At 42.0% G+C, this 15,542-nt stretch overlaps 1 protein-coding gene across 1 annotated transcript in view; it reads right to left on the bottom strand.

The window, feature by feature from the left end:
* Nucleotides 1-1,708: 1,708 nt before the first annotated feature.
* wnt9a (wingless-type MMTV integration site family, member 9A) overlaps nucleotides 1,709-15,542 on the bottom strand; it is a 35,544-nt gene continuing 21,710 nt past the window's right edge. The window contains exons 2-4 of the mRNA XM_061256265.1: nucleotides 6,615-6,874; nucleotides 5,824-6,086; nucleotides 1,709-2,191 (exon numbers count right to left, since the gene is read on the bottom strand). Of these exons, the coding sequence (XP_061112249.1) occupies nucleotides 1,709-2,191; nucleotides 5,824-6,086; nucleotides 6,615-6,874 (1,006 nt within the window). The remainder of the gene's footprint in view (nucleotides 2,192-5,823; nucleotides 6,087-6,614; nucleotides 6,875-15,542) is intronic.

The following is a 15,542-nucleotide window of genomic DNA, read 5'->3' as shown; positions in this document are numbered from 1 at the left end:
AACAAGGCAAACACCCCATTCTCTGCACAAACATACTGCATGCACACACATAATTCCCCACGCCCCAGAAAAACACTCACTTTCTATTCGCATACCTTACACATTAATACATGTTAATAACAACATTTCCAAAATGTTCGATGTAAATCCATTAAGGGAACTTAACGGAAAATGACAATATCCTGGTTTATTGAATTATTTTGAGGCCGTTTCTAATCCTTTGCACATAGAAATGATGGATTGAGGACTCAGCACAGCATTCTCAGGTATCCTTGTAGCTACAGTCACATAATATGTGACAACAATAATATTGGGGAGGAGCCACATGAGGCTGAAATAAACCGCATGTGGCCTGTTTTATGGAAGGATTACATACAAGTTGCATACACTGATATGACTTGTGTGTCGTGCTGTCACAGTGACGCTCGGGTGACAGGGATTCCCGTCAGAGTGAAGGGTACGAGACAACGGAAGCCTGATGGCGCGCATGCATTCGGTACAGCTGGCAATCCTGCGGAGATGGTATCTGGAGAATTACCCTCTTATTTTATAGAGGTTGTTATTGCCATGTTTTCAGTCCAGAAAGTTAAGAGAAACTAGGTCATTCCTTCCCCTTGTCTCTGAGCCCTTCCCAGCCTTGCCATAGCTTAGTTTAGGTTGGAGTCCAAATGAACATAGTGGTTTATCTTTCCCTGATCAATTAGTCTGTTATGTTTCTTTTCAGGACAAAAATAGAAACAGCCTTAAAAATTGAAAGGCAAGAAGAAAAAAAAATTGTATCCTACTACACCTTCAGAATTTGAAGGGAAGTCCAAGGAAGTGTTTTTTTTGCATTGTGTCTCCTTGCCTTGGACAGGAGTAGTCACAAAGGTAGCTTGTCTCATGACCAAAAAAGCCAAAACACATAAAGCACGTACACCTTCGGTCCATAAATTATATCCATAGAGAGCAAAAGAGGAAACAAATTTACTGCTGTCCAAAGGGCCTTGTCAAAGTGAATTACGATCAGAAGTAGGAAAAAGGCACACAAAGAACTCCAAACATTTGTGTGGGTAGTGGTTGTTCTAGATGTTTAGATAAGTGGCAAATATAATAGCAATATTATATAATTAAATATATTTACATACATATGCATACACACAGGTGTGTGTGAGTGTGTATATGTGCGTGTAGAATATATATTACACCCTGTCTCAGCTTCTCTCAAATACACAAGATCGCCTCTGGTTTGTTGCTTGACTCTTATCCCCCTGCTCTTGATAGTCAGGGTTGGTTTTGATAAAAAAAAAATTAAAAAAAACATTTCTTTGCCCAAACATCAGTCTTTTGGAATTTAAATGTTCCTATTCACTTGCACACTGCGTGAGAGTAAGCGGCCACCCACGAAGCCATTTTCCTTGCGGTCACTGCAGGTCATGGGCGAGGGGCGACGCAGAGCACCCCTGCCAGGCGACAACCCCCACATCCCCACACCTTGAGCTGGACGGAGGACACTCTCCGCCCCAAAACGGTGAACGGGTGTCACCAGTGAGCCTCAATGAGCCTTTGGAAAGTGCTTTCCATCGTCGCGCTGGCCAGCTCCTCGCCTTCTTCCACTCCCTCATGAACCTCCCAGGGCAAGATAGCCCCCTTCCCCCTTTCTCAGTCCGGTCCGCAAGTCGATGAGGGGGGCGAATAGTGTTTTTCTGTTCTGGGGGAGGGGTGGCGGCTACCCCTTACAGGTATAGACCTCCTCTCTCTGTGTGCACTGCTTGCATTCCACGTAGCAGCACCAGCGCACTTGGCACTGGCAGGGCCGGGTGACCACCCTGCTCTGGGTGTTGTGGCCCCGGCCGCAGCAGATGGCGTCGCAGTTCTTGTCCTTGTAGCACTTGCGGGCGGACGTGCCCGGGGAGTACTTGCTGGGGCGGCAGAAGCTGGGTGAGTCCTCGATGTGGAGGAGGTCTGTGGTGCGGGGGATCTGGTCGCTGGGCCCCGGCAGTGGCTGCTGCTGGGCCCGGGCCTGTGAGATCTCCCCCTCCCCCGTGGCCTCGTTGGTGGAGCTGCCCACCTTCAGGGACGTCTCGTAGCGGAGCTTCAGCTGCTTGCCGATCTCGTGGAAGGGCGACAGCTGCCGCCAGCAGGTCTGGACCGTGCAGGACCCCGACACACCGTGGCACTTGCAGGTGGTCTCCACCCCGGCCTTGATCACCTGGGAGACACAGAGGCGGCATGAGTTCACTATGCGATGCTATGTCAAAGTGGCACCATGGCATCCAAATTAACTCTGATATCTTCATTAGCAGACACAAGAACCTTTCCAGGGCCAGTACTTTTTGAGGCAGAGGCAATACTGACATACCAGTTATAACCAGTGTAATCTCTATGGCAATATTATCTCCATTATATGACATTATCCCTACCATAACCATAACATTATCATTTTAATTATCTGGGGTATAATGTCAGAGCACGATCAAAAAGTAAATGTTTTCCTCCAATCTGTGAATTAAAAGCATAATTGGCAACAACATACCATTATAATCCCAGGTTGTATCCTATGAAAAGCACAACCTTTGAAGGTCATTATAAAATGCTTGAACGGGGCACCCAAAAATACTGATTAAAAAATTCCCGCAAACTTCAAACAAAGGGTGGTCTATTCCGGCAAACCACGCCAACAGCATGTCCCGCAAACGAAGCAGATTTCATTAAGCAAGGCCATTAAACAGTCGCCTACTCCATCAAGGCAGAACTCCCAGGAGGCTTTGCAGTACGGCATCCTTTAATTAACGGACCGCAAAACACAAAACACAGGGGGAGCTGTGAGTTAGAAGGTTAACGATGGAGACAGGCAGGGGGGCACTGATGCTATTATGATTATCAAGTGTAATCCAGTTTGATTAAACCCAATCCTAGCTGTAATAAGAGGAACAATATTACCCAACAGTGCTTTCAGAATAAAAGGCCCATTGAGATGTCTCTTGGAAAAAAAACAGGAGAGAGATATTAAGTAGGCAGGAGGCCCATGTCCTACCCACTGTTTGTGGGCTCTGATTGAAGCCATGTGTAAGCAAGGGAGTTGAGGACCAAACAGTGTAAGTGACTTCTAAGGGCTTGGTTTAAATGCAGGGCGTGAGTACGGGTACTGTCAGACGTAGTGTTTTAAATCAGAAATCTCCTCATTAAAATGGTACCCCCACCCTCATTGCTAATCTCGACATATTTAGCAACCACACAGTCAAAACGGCCACACCCGTAATAATTTGACACACCATAAATACCATAGCTTTGCTCTGAAAAGCATTGAGGGTGTCTCCCAAGGGATCCTCTTCATTCCAGCAGCAGTACAAGTCCCAAAGAAGTCTGGCTTAATGCCTGCTAGAGATCCTATCAGATTGCACGTTCCAACTGTGAAATCCCCCACGAGAAAACAAAATGACTGGGCTGCATTAAGTGCTATTCCTTATTGAGTCCACATCATAACCGGACAGGCAGGCAAAAAAAGTGCACGTGTGTCTCACTTGCGGCCAAAATACAGAGCCGAAATGTGGAGTCAGCTGTGAAGCGGAGGGGGATGCAGAGACCAGCACATTCCTGGACCGGCACTCCATATGGGATTTTGACCTGAACCTCCTACACATGCAAACTCCAAGAAATAGCGCTGTAAAAAAATGTATTACAAATAAAACACATTTTGAGATTAATGGAATTATGGATAAGAGAGGAGGAAGAACATACATGATTATTGGTCCAGCAGGAGCAGTCTCTGTCTGGCGACATTTGGGATATGATTTGCGCCTCAATTCATATTCGTACTAAAATGGAAATAGCAACAATATGAGGAAATATGAGGTAAGGCATTCATTGCCAGACCTGTGGTTTCTCTGGCTATTGATACGTGGCCCTTGCCTATTACATTTAAAAACACTTCCAAACTACCCTTCTCTCCCTCAGCCGACACAATCGCAAAGCTATACTTGGCATGAAATTTGCTTCACAAAGGGGGGATTAAAAAGTGATTATCAACTTCACAGTCAATTGAAGGTGAGGGAGTACTTTGGATGTTCAGATTTTATGACATTTGTTCTCATACCAAGAACAAGAATATCAGAACAAGAATCTCCTCAATGATGTGACCCGGCATGAGCTTGAGATATCTGTCTCCCACTGGACTATTTCACAGCGGAAATTAAAAATAAAATCACGATCCTGTCAAAATTGATTAAATACCAGAATCACATTCCTGAAGATGAGATCTACCATTCACCTAATATTCACAATTTCTTTTGCATATTTGAACTAATTAGTCCTCCAGAGTCTGACGACAAACATATGGAGTACATTTATTCTTCTATTGTCCGAAATTAGTCTTTTTTTCTCCTTATATGGTATACACATTTGTTCAATGGCCAGTGTGGTAAGACATCGTCATAGTAGGCTTTGTCATGCTACCTCAAACAGTGTTAAGGCACCTTCACACCTAGAACGATAACTTTTATAACAATATAAGCAAAATTATTTTCTTTGTAGTCGCAACTACTATCCAAATAGATTTTTTTCTAAGAGAGATGACAATTCCTTGCAGCATTCAATAGTAAAATTGAACTAAACTGAAATGTATAACTGCTCATTTTAAGTAACTCGCAATAGGTTATAAAAATATATATATATATATATATATGTCATTCCATATTGCCATTAAACACACCTACGGGGGAGATTAGTTATTTATTGCCGTAGAAATCTTAAGTAGTTAGCTATTGTAAAAGTGATACTTTTGTCTTATATCCTGTATACAGACTGTAGCGTACTAAGAGTTTAAATAAACTTCCCCATTTGATACAAGGAGACAAAGACCTGAATAGATCATTTACTTAACATTTTGGAGACCATTTTGGCTCCTGGACAATTTGTACATGTACAGAGAATATAAACGAAATCCACATGTCACAAAAAGAAGGAATTCAGGCCCTGTGGCCATTCAACTGACACCACCAAAACAGCTGACTTTCAGAAAGGCTAAATCAGAAGCGGACACAGGTGCGCATGTGCCTCCACCAAGTGAGCTTTTATAGATGTCAAAACTGGTCTTCACCCAAGTTGCACAAATTCCTCCCTGCAGCTAGAGAAAGAGCCGTACGTCTCTCCCATCTATTTAGTGCAAGGCCAATGCATCCTCTGTCAAGGCCATTAAGCGTTAATCTGAAGGTAGTTACAGCAATCGTAAAACTCACACCAAGCACTTTGAAACATATGGTTCCCATTGCCTGTTTCCAAGCGGCGGCCCGGTTGCTGGGGGAACCAGACAGCGCTGTGGTGGGGAAGGGCTCACCCTAGATGAGTTAACCTGTCAGCAGCTCAGCCCCGCCGGTTGGGACAGTCCCACAGAGTCACTCGGGGGTTAAAGATTTCCTGCCATTGTTTGAGTAGGAAGGGACAGGAGATATGGACGCTGATCCACTTTTTCTCCCATAGAATCACAGATGAAACATTGAGACTGCTATTCCCACAAACTGGCTTGGGACCCCCATGAATTCACTAAAAAGCACGCAACCTGAACGATTAATCTGAAGAAAACTATTAAGCTGATTTCAACGGTTGAAATCATTATAGTCATGATTATTGCAATCCAGAATAATACATTGGAAAATGATGCCAATAAGGGAGAGTGGCAGAAAAACGGCATTTGTAAAACTTAAACGCAAAAGTCCAGCATTATTATTATTCACTTATTGATAAGGTAAAACATAACTATGGGAGGAGACCTGTACAGAGACAATCGCCACTGCTACAGGTAGCATTATATGGCATGTTATTGTACACAAATATGTCCATGCCCACCTTCATGCCCACATTTGTATTGTGCATGTCCACACGGGCACGTAGGTCCTTGTTGGACCTCTTCCCCAGGAACTCCTTGACAAACTTGTTGCTGTACTTCAGATTGTCCCCGCATCCGCCCCACTGCCAGGCCTTGCGGTTCTCCAGGTCGGGCGCCTCGTCACAGGTGCAGCGCTCCATCCGGCCAGCGCTGCAGGCCTTGGCCATGGCGTGGGTCAGGCCTGCCGAGGATATGGCATACAGGAACGCTGTCTCCTTGAAACCTGACAATTGTAGGAGCGAGAGATGAAGAGGTCAAACAACTACATTGCCAACACATTGTTTATTCAAAGTTCTCAAGCTAGGTTCAGACCAGCTCTCACCTCAACACGGTTTAGCTGGTTGACCACTTCAGACCAGCTCCCAGCTTGACATGGTTTGACCAGCTCAAGCTATCTCTTGAAACAGTTGGACAATCTGCCAACACTAGCTGGTTAACCAGCTCATACCCAGCTAGACAAACTTTATGACCAGCTTGGCTATGCTGGTTGACCAGCTCATAGCCGACTAGACCAGCTTATGACCAGCTCAATTTTCAAGCTGGCCAAGCTGGTATAGCTGGATTTTACAGCATGGTATTCATGCCTTCATTAACACACCCTAACATTTCCCAGTAATGTTGGTACAAAATGTTCCAAGTGCATTTGGTCACAAGAAAAATTGATCTTGAATCTGAACCTAATCACACAATTTCATGGGGCAATATTCTACCCCTGCAAAGGGAAGTGTTTGTCGGATGGTACTGTATGTACCTCTCTTCAGTAGGTTGGCTCGGTAGCGCCCCTCCAGGGTGCAGTTCCACCTTTCAAAGCGGAACTGGTACTGGCACTCCAGGGCACTCATGCTAATGGCCTCCATCAGGGTCTCTGCTACGCCGGGGTCCCGTCGGCACATCCTGCGCTGCTTCTTCTCCAACTTGAGCCGGTCGCAGAGTTTGTAGTGTGCTTTAGCTGTGCTTTCCTCAGGCTGTGAGCTCAGTGGCAGGATGGACAGGGGCTCATTACCCGTCAGTCTGGATAGTCAAAATAAGCAAACACAGTGTCAGGCTGAGCAGGGACACAGCACAAACACATATTACAAGCCCACATATCCACGAGTTTACAGGGACACTGGTACACTGAGTTTTCCGGGAACTCAGCAGTTACACACAACCAACAGACCGGTTTACAGGGACATAGCAGATACACACAAACAACACACTGGTTTACAGGGACATAGCAGCTACACACAAACAACACATTGGTTTACAGGGACATAGCAGGTACACACAAACAACACACTGGTTTACAGGGACATAGCGGGTACACACAAACAACAGACTGGCTTACAGGAACATAGCAGGTACACACGACCCATGCACAGGTTTACAAGGACATAGCAGGTACATACAACCTACGCACAGGTTTACATGGACATAGCAGGCACACACAACCCACGTACAGGTTTACAGGGACATAGCAGGCACACACAACCCACGTACAGGTTTACAGGGACATAGCAGGTACACATAACCCACACACTGGCTTACAAGGACGCAACAGGTTCACATAAGATCTACAGTTTGCGTTGGCTAATGAACTTAAGGGCAAAGTGTTTAAGCTTCATGCTAAATATGTTAATTACATTTAGGTTAAATGAAAGTACAAAATGCTAAAATGACTACAATTGCTGTTATATAACATACTGTAGGTCTTGCATTCAGGCTCATATGTACTAAAGACACATCCCTGCTAAAAAAAAACAGCTCAAGCTAGGTTTTGAAACAGCTAGTAGCTGGCTGACCGGTTCAGACCAGCTCCATACTCAACATGGTTTGACCATCTCATATGTTTTGAAAAAGCTGGTAGCTGGTAATTTTAAGATGGTCATAGCTGGATTGTACACCAGGGATTGTACTGCTACTGTCCATTAATGTGAGATTCTGAACCAAATTCAGTAGAAAATATTAAATGATTGATTTGTTTATCCATTTATTGAAAACAACATTGTCTGAAAACACAGAAGCCAGTGTTGGTAACGAGACACATGACATTTTGACCAACATTCTGAGGTTCCAAAGAGGAAAGCTTTACGAAACATGAGCAAACACACAAACAGAAGACTTGGCTGTAGTCTTGTCCTAGCTTGGTCCCACTAACTGACAGCATTGGCAAGATAGTGGCTCATTACGTCGCTTTTCTGTGTCTGTTCCTTCCATTTTTAAATGAATAAAAAAAACAGATTCATCCAACTCCTTACCACGACATTCAATGAGCACATGTTATTATGGGAATTGAGTTTCTTTTTTAAATACAACATCCTCCACAAAAACCAACACGTGACATCACGTCCATGTCAGTCTATTAAAAAACATTTAAAATAAAAAATGGTGCATTTATGCTAGTTTTGTTTTTCAAAGTAAATTGCTATGACCACTTGAGGATTACCAGCTGCCCTGAAACTGGTAAGTATCCTGATCAAAATTTTCCTGATAATTTTTGCATCATTTTCCTGAAGAGGAACAGGCTGGGATTACCTATCAACATCAGTATGTGAATTTAGTTTGTCTTTTCTGGCAAAATCTCTGCAATCTGGCCAGAGGTATTGGGGCTTTACAGAGGCCTGCTTCCCAGAACTCTTTTAATATGAAAAGCTGATGTTTACTCGATAGCTTAAGCATTCCTCCCCAACTGAAAATCTGGGAGGATGCAGAATCACACTCATATTCAACTGTGGTGTCAGTCAGCAAAAGTTACTCTTTCTGAAAGAGTGTGACCTTCATAAATTCAACTTTAATTTCATACATTTCCTGGCAAAAGCCGGGTGTCTGCATAATGTCAGTGCCGGTCAGACCGTAGGTGCTCAGGGACCTTAGGGTAGTTTGACAGACACTGTGCCTGCTGACACTACAAAGACTTATGGAAGACCTGTCTGGTTTAGGTCACAATGGTCCGTTAAACTTTGAATACCCATCTGTCAAAAAATAAATGATGGGAGGGAATTAGGGTTGATGTAGGTACCTTATGATTAGCTGGTCATCAGATTTGTTGGGCTTTTCTTGTTGAGTAAGTGTTGGGTCCAGTACCCATGCCACCAGTACCTACCGGTCCAAATCACAATGCAGATTTTGGTGCCTCATTTCAGTGGCACAAGCCTTGTCTAGCAAACGTTACACTCACTCTGTCGACTCAGTCAGAAACAGCAGGTACCATTATCAAGCTAGAATGTGGTCAAAATGGGATACATTTTAATTAAGTACAAAGTCTAATTTAAACTATTAAATAAAACAATTAAACGGTTTGCTTTTCCAATAAAATTATGAATTAATGTCATTGCTCTTTATTTTAAAGAATCAGTTTAGGCACTGTTTAGACATTGGTACCTTTTTAAAAGCATAAGATGCCATCCTTTGTGTTGAGTGACCTGCATATTGTAAACAGGGGGAGAGCAAGGTGCTGATAAAAGTCAGTGCCCTGTCCACTCCAGGCTATGAAGATGAAGAATCATTTCTGCCCAGAACCACCCCTCAAGGGTGCATAGCCATACTCTATGTTCTCCATGATGACAACTAGAGCGGGCTGATTACACACAGACCAGGTAAACTCTTGACAGTTTAGTTGTTCTTTGAAATACACCAATTTTCTTAACTGAATTATTCACCAGCCTTTTCCCTGCAGTTATAATATGCAAGTAATAGGCAGGTATTTACCTCCAACTTGAAAGTGTGGTCTACGATTAAATAGATTAAAATGAAGCTTGCCTTTTTATTTAAATGCTCCAATATATGGTAACAAAGAAATAAAATGCAACCACATGAGACCTGATTACAAGAGAAATTATTTTTTTCATAGTGCATTAAGTTGGTTGGCATGCTTGGTAATCAAGCAAAACAAAAGTGCTGATTAGATCTAGAGATAGCATTTCTGACTTCCATATCAAGTTCATAAACCACAACTGATCATAATCACCTGTTATCACATGGAGTCAAAAGAAAAACATCTGGTTCTCTGTATAAAATGTGTACAGAGTTCTAAATATTTAAGCTTACATTTGCAATAATGCGCAATAATTGGCCAATGCTGTTTTCTGACATTAAACAAAATACTATTGCACACTGTGTAAGCCCCTTCTGATCTTTTCTTTAGATCTTTTTTTGGCAAGAGGGTAAAGCCAACAGAGGTGGATCCATTTTTACATGTTACATTACATTCTTCTTAAGAGAATGAATTGAATTTTCCAATGGAAACGAGACAGGCAAATCAGGCAAGGCAAGAAAAAACATTTGCACCAATATGTCTCTTACACATTTAATATTGAACTGTGAACTTTCAGTTGTGTTGCCTTCCAAAAGATTGTTCTCACTGACAGCAGAAAGAGCCAACTGTCAAAATTAAGCATTGAACCCCCTGACTGTTTAATAATGTTTTATATTTTAACATTTTTAAAATTGCAAGCAGATGGTATTGTTGTTTTGTATTTCAGTATAACACCAGCTAAGGCTATACAGTAGCTACTCATCTAATAGCAAACCTTACCCCACTATTTCTTCTGTTTTTGGAAAATATTGGATGGCAGTTGGCAGCATTATGTATTAAGTTTAAGCATGACACACCGTGCAGTTACACACAGTTGCTCACTGGTCGCGCAAGATCTATATGGAGCCTTTTCAAACATTGGAAAGGTCCAAAGAATACTTGCATACTTGTTTAAAGAATTTAGAAAAAGTATTTTATTGATTGGAAGGTTTACTTAAACACAATTCATTATCCTATATGACATTCTTTGGCAATAGTAGTAAGACGTGCTCCTTTGTCAAATTTTGATAGTATTTTAATTCTGTTTTATTAGTGATAAGTGTGACCCATCTCGATTTAACGCCTTCTTGCATTAATGAAGAGATTGTTAAAATGTAATTTCATATACTGCTTTTGATTATATATATTTCATACTCTGAACTGTAAGAGACCAAACCTTTACTTCTCAAAAAGTTTTTATTTTAAGTAAACTGGCAAAATATAAATTATTTTCACAACTACAATTTTTACAGGTCCCATAAAAATCAGTGCAAAACAGGATAATTCTAGCTTGAACTGTGTGCAAAAACGTAATTGAAAACATCTGGTTGTGTTTTTCCTTGTTCTATCTTATTATAACCAGGGCTGAAATGAATATAACCACGGGAAGCTATGCTCAGAGGAACATGCCACTGGCTTCAGTTAAAGAAAGCTTCCAAACCAAGCATTTAAGGTAAGGAAAACTTGTTTGGAAAATATGGTTCTTTGACAGACCATTGTCCTTCAAGTAAGAGGCATGTTGGGTTGTTTTGTGATGATTGACAGACATCTTCCAGATATGCATATGTTACAATGACCTGAGCTTCAATCCTCTGTTTACTAATGAAATGTACTTTCCAAATTTCCATTATTCTTAATACATTTCACATATGATTTCATGACTGCTTCTACTGTGCTATAGTGTTGAAAAGTAGTGAATAAAAAATGTATTTGGGTAATTATGAAACTTCATTATGCTAAAGTGTTTTCACCCGCTGATTTATTTTATAATATGGAGGTTGAATTGATTTGGTGGAGGCAAGGTTTTGAATCAAATTAACACGTCTTCACACCACACACTATAATTAGTGTTAGCTAATAGTGTATAATCAGTTTTAGGCAGTGTTAGGTAGGCTGATGAAACCAGGGGTGGAAAGTACTTGTTACTATACTTAAGTACTATTTTGGGGGATTTGTACTTTACTTCAGTGTTTTTAACCTCTTAAGTATCACCCCTTTTCTTGACACAAGCTTGAAAATGACATACCCAAAATAAAATGGTTACTACTCTTGAACCCTTTTAAATACAGGCATAATCCTGGTCTCTGAAAGGTAACCCTTTGAGTAATATTAGAATTACTCTAAATATTACTAAAACAAAGTTACAGAAGCCTGAACACAATGAAAGAGCTTTGCTTCTTCTAAGCTATAGGCAATTATTGGCCAAAAATACAGCATTTTGCTTCCCCCCGCCTGTCACCCTCCCCCTACCTCTCTGTCTCAACCTCCCTCTCCTTGCGCTCTCCTCCATCATGCACCCTGCTCCTGCTGAATGGTTGAAGTTAAGCAGGTGTGGGCCTGGTAAGTACTTGGATGGGAGACCTAAGTTGCTGCTGGAATTGGTGTTGGTGGGCCAGTAGGGGGTGGTCTTCCCTCTGGTCAAAAATTCCAATGCCACAGGGCTGTGATGGGGACACTGTGCTGTTTGAGATGCCGTCTTTCGTCTGAGACATTAAACCGAGGTCCTGACTCGCTGAGGTCATTAAAGATCCCATGACATTATTTGCAAAGAGTAAGGGGTTCCCCGGTGTCCTGGCTAAATTCCAAACCTCACTCACTCAACCTACCACCTAATCATCCCCTGGTTTAATTGGCATAGTTTCCAACTCTCCACCTCAGCTGATGTGTGGTGAGCAATCTGGCGCAAAATGACTGCTGTTGGATCACCCAAGTGGGTGCTACACATTGGTGGTGGTTGAGGTGAGTTTCAGGCTGGTGAGGAAAGCACTATATACATTCAAGGAATTATTACTATTATTATTATTATTATTATTATTATTATTATTATTAGAAACATCATTATGGTTACTGGTCAGAGAAACTCATACGTGAGCTCACGGTGTTTCAGAGCCCTATACAAAATGAAGATAATAGCACTCCACTTTTGTAGAAGTATACAACAGCAATGATAATTCCTCCAGAGAAATTCTAAGTAAATAATGGACGTTCTATTGACATTTCTCTGAGTTAGTACCTTTTTAGAATCAGAAACTATTATGCGTTTAAAAGCAGAGACTTTTTTACTTTCACTCCTGTATATTTTTCACTCGATACTCTGACTTCTAATTGAGTGAGATGTTTACACAGTACCCATACTTTAACCCCTGGATGAAACAGGCCTTGGGTCCCTTCTGGGAGTTGGATAAACTGGCCCTGACTGGATTGAGCCAGAATGGTATGCCCTTGGCTTGACTTGAGTTGGATAGTACTGGCAATAATGAGTCGTTTTGCTCCAGCATGGTATTCAGTCCCAATATTCACAAGGCACATTTCGTTGAAAATTAACAAATGCTTCTTGTCTTCCTCCACAGGAACAAACATGCATCATACTAATATATCTTACCCCACTGAATGAAAATAACACAACTTATTTAATAAACTACAGGAAATTCCCGTGGTATGCTTTTCATAACCTGCCTTTTCAAGGCTGGCATTTATGTGCTGTCATTTTGCAGAAAAGGAAAATTACTGATGTTCTGAATAACAAATGAAAAAGAATTTGTGCCTCAGGGACTGGGATTCAGAATTCCTGTCCAGGCCAGAAGGCTTCTTTATTTGTCAATGTGTTTGCCTTCCCTCATTTCTGTGGAAACACACTGCCGGGTTTTCTGTCAGTGGCAAGCCGTGTCTTGAGGACAGCCACAATTGCCAGACATACTGTTTTTGTTTTTTTAAAAGAAAAAGACGAATAGATTCTCCATTCTCCCTTTTTAATGCCTTTGGACGTGCAATTCAAAGTTTTGAGTCAAGGATACTTTCATTGACTACCGACCAGGCCCCTCCCTCTTAAGGTCACATGACAGGAAAGAGAAATGCTATGCTGAGTTATACATTTCCTGAAGTGTAGCTGCATACCATACCTTACATTTCTGAATATACTAAATTGCCTGAATATGACAGCTTACATTTCCTCTCCCTCTTTTGGCACTCATCAAACTGCTGTAATGTACTGCATATCTATATTCTGTACAATCCTTCAGAAAATAGTTGGACCAAAACATGACTTGAAAAGATTGTATATCTAGTAAGTAACTATCCACAGAATGATATCTGCTAAGTAAATTAATAATCGCCCCAGGAATTATAATGAGTTGATCCTGTTGGAAAATACATTTTTCAGTCTTTGTGGGAAAGAAAAGGAACAGAGGTTTGTGTTGTGGCACATTCCTGAATCAAAAGTCAGATACAATTTCCCTGCGTGCAAGGTATCTCAATGCATGAACATCAGTACAATGAAAGGCCAGTGAGTGCATGAGAACAAATTGAAATAAACGTCTCTACAGTGCACTGAATGTACCACGATCAGAAAAGTTTATCACAGCAGGAGGAACAGGTGTGGGAGAGTATCATTTTTATTATGCTTTTAATGACGTCTACTTTAATTTATACAAGTCTAGGGTGCGGTGAAACATATTTGCCATGCCTGTGCAGCCATTTGAACTGAACTGGGTGGTGTGTGAACTGTATTTGGATACCTAGAGGCCATGGACAGGCTGGTGCTGAGGTACCGACGGAATTGCAGGAAATGGGTGTGATGAAGGACGGACAGCTTCAAACGGGTCCATTACCGCAGCGGCTCCCTCTGAGGTAGTAGGTATGCAGGTGTACACTGCGGTCAGAGGGGCAGCCCAGAGCCCGGTCGTGCCAGTCCACAGTCAAACCAGGCTATTAAACATGGCTCATAAGCATGTTCTCCGCTTGGAATAGAGTCTCTCACAGAGATGGGGGGAGGTAATTGGTCAGTGGTGGAATGGGGTGTCCTGTTATGGAGTATGCTTTTGCTACCCTTTCGCCGTGGACGCGCTGAAACTGCTGAAATCTTCCCGAGTACCAGAGTCCAAGAGTGCCCTCCAGTCCTCACTCTCACTGTTAATTTATTAATGCCTCTACATACTCTGTGGTGTGTAAAAAGGAGAGACATAAATAAATACTTCACTAGACCCAATATATCATGCCAAATCATGACCAAAAATGCTCTGACTGGCCAATGAAAATATGCCATTGAATAAAAACACTGAAGCTTTGTATTAGTATGGCAGATGAGCGGAATGATGGAGCCATTAGACTGCAGCAGTTTGGCAGGGGAAACAGAGAAGAGTACAGAAGAGAGGCAGGATCTGCAAATGATTTTGAGGTTTGCAGGCTAAGTGATAAAATAGCTTTCTAGTTATTTAACCAGCTAAACTGGAGTGTGTTTCACGGTTTCACAATTCATTGACAACTGAGACATCTAAGTTTTGGCAAGAGGGCCTTTTGTACATTCTCAGACAAAGGTTTTTGAAATTAATTTTCGTAACATAGAGGGAAGATATATGAATGGAACAAATGGCCAAACCTTGTGCAGTCCAGCATCATGCAATAATATGGAGGTGACAAAACATGTTTTTTTTATAAATTTAAAATAACTACTTTACATGAAGCACCTAACTCCTGATCACGTGTCATCTTGCAGTGCATAGACTGTTTAAAGAAAAACTGTGAGACCATTGCCCCTGAACTGGCAACCCCTGGAATAAAGCATTCATATACTGAGGTAGCACTCAACAGGTCAAGAGGAGAGGGAAAGGGAAGAGGAAGAGGCCCAATTCTCCTAATTCCTTCCACCCTAACATGCCCTCTACTGGGAGAACATGTGTTCACCGCCAAAGAGAACAGACCTTTAGCGAGGAAGGATAAAGAAAGCTGAGGGGGACAGACACCCACAGTGACACCAAAATACAACTGCACAGAAAGAAAATGCCGTTCCTCACCGCGGTCTGTGCTACTTCCGTCCACCCCAAAAACAAAAAGGACATTGTGGCTCTGGAGGCGGGCCAAAGACGAGTCACGGCACTAATCCTCGGGCCGCTGGGTATGGCTTACACACAG

This window comes from Conger conger, chromosome 9 (assembly GCF_963514075.1).
Source record: "Conger conger chromosome 9, fConCon1.1, whole genome shotgun sequence".
Classification (NCBI taxonomy): Eukaryota; Metazoa; Chordata; class Actinopteri; order Anguilliformes; family Congridae; genus Conger; species Conger conger.
Note: the sequence above shows the minus strand (reverse complement) of the source record. Positions and strands in the feature narration are given on the sequence as shown.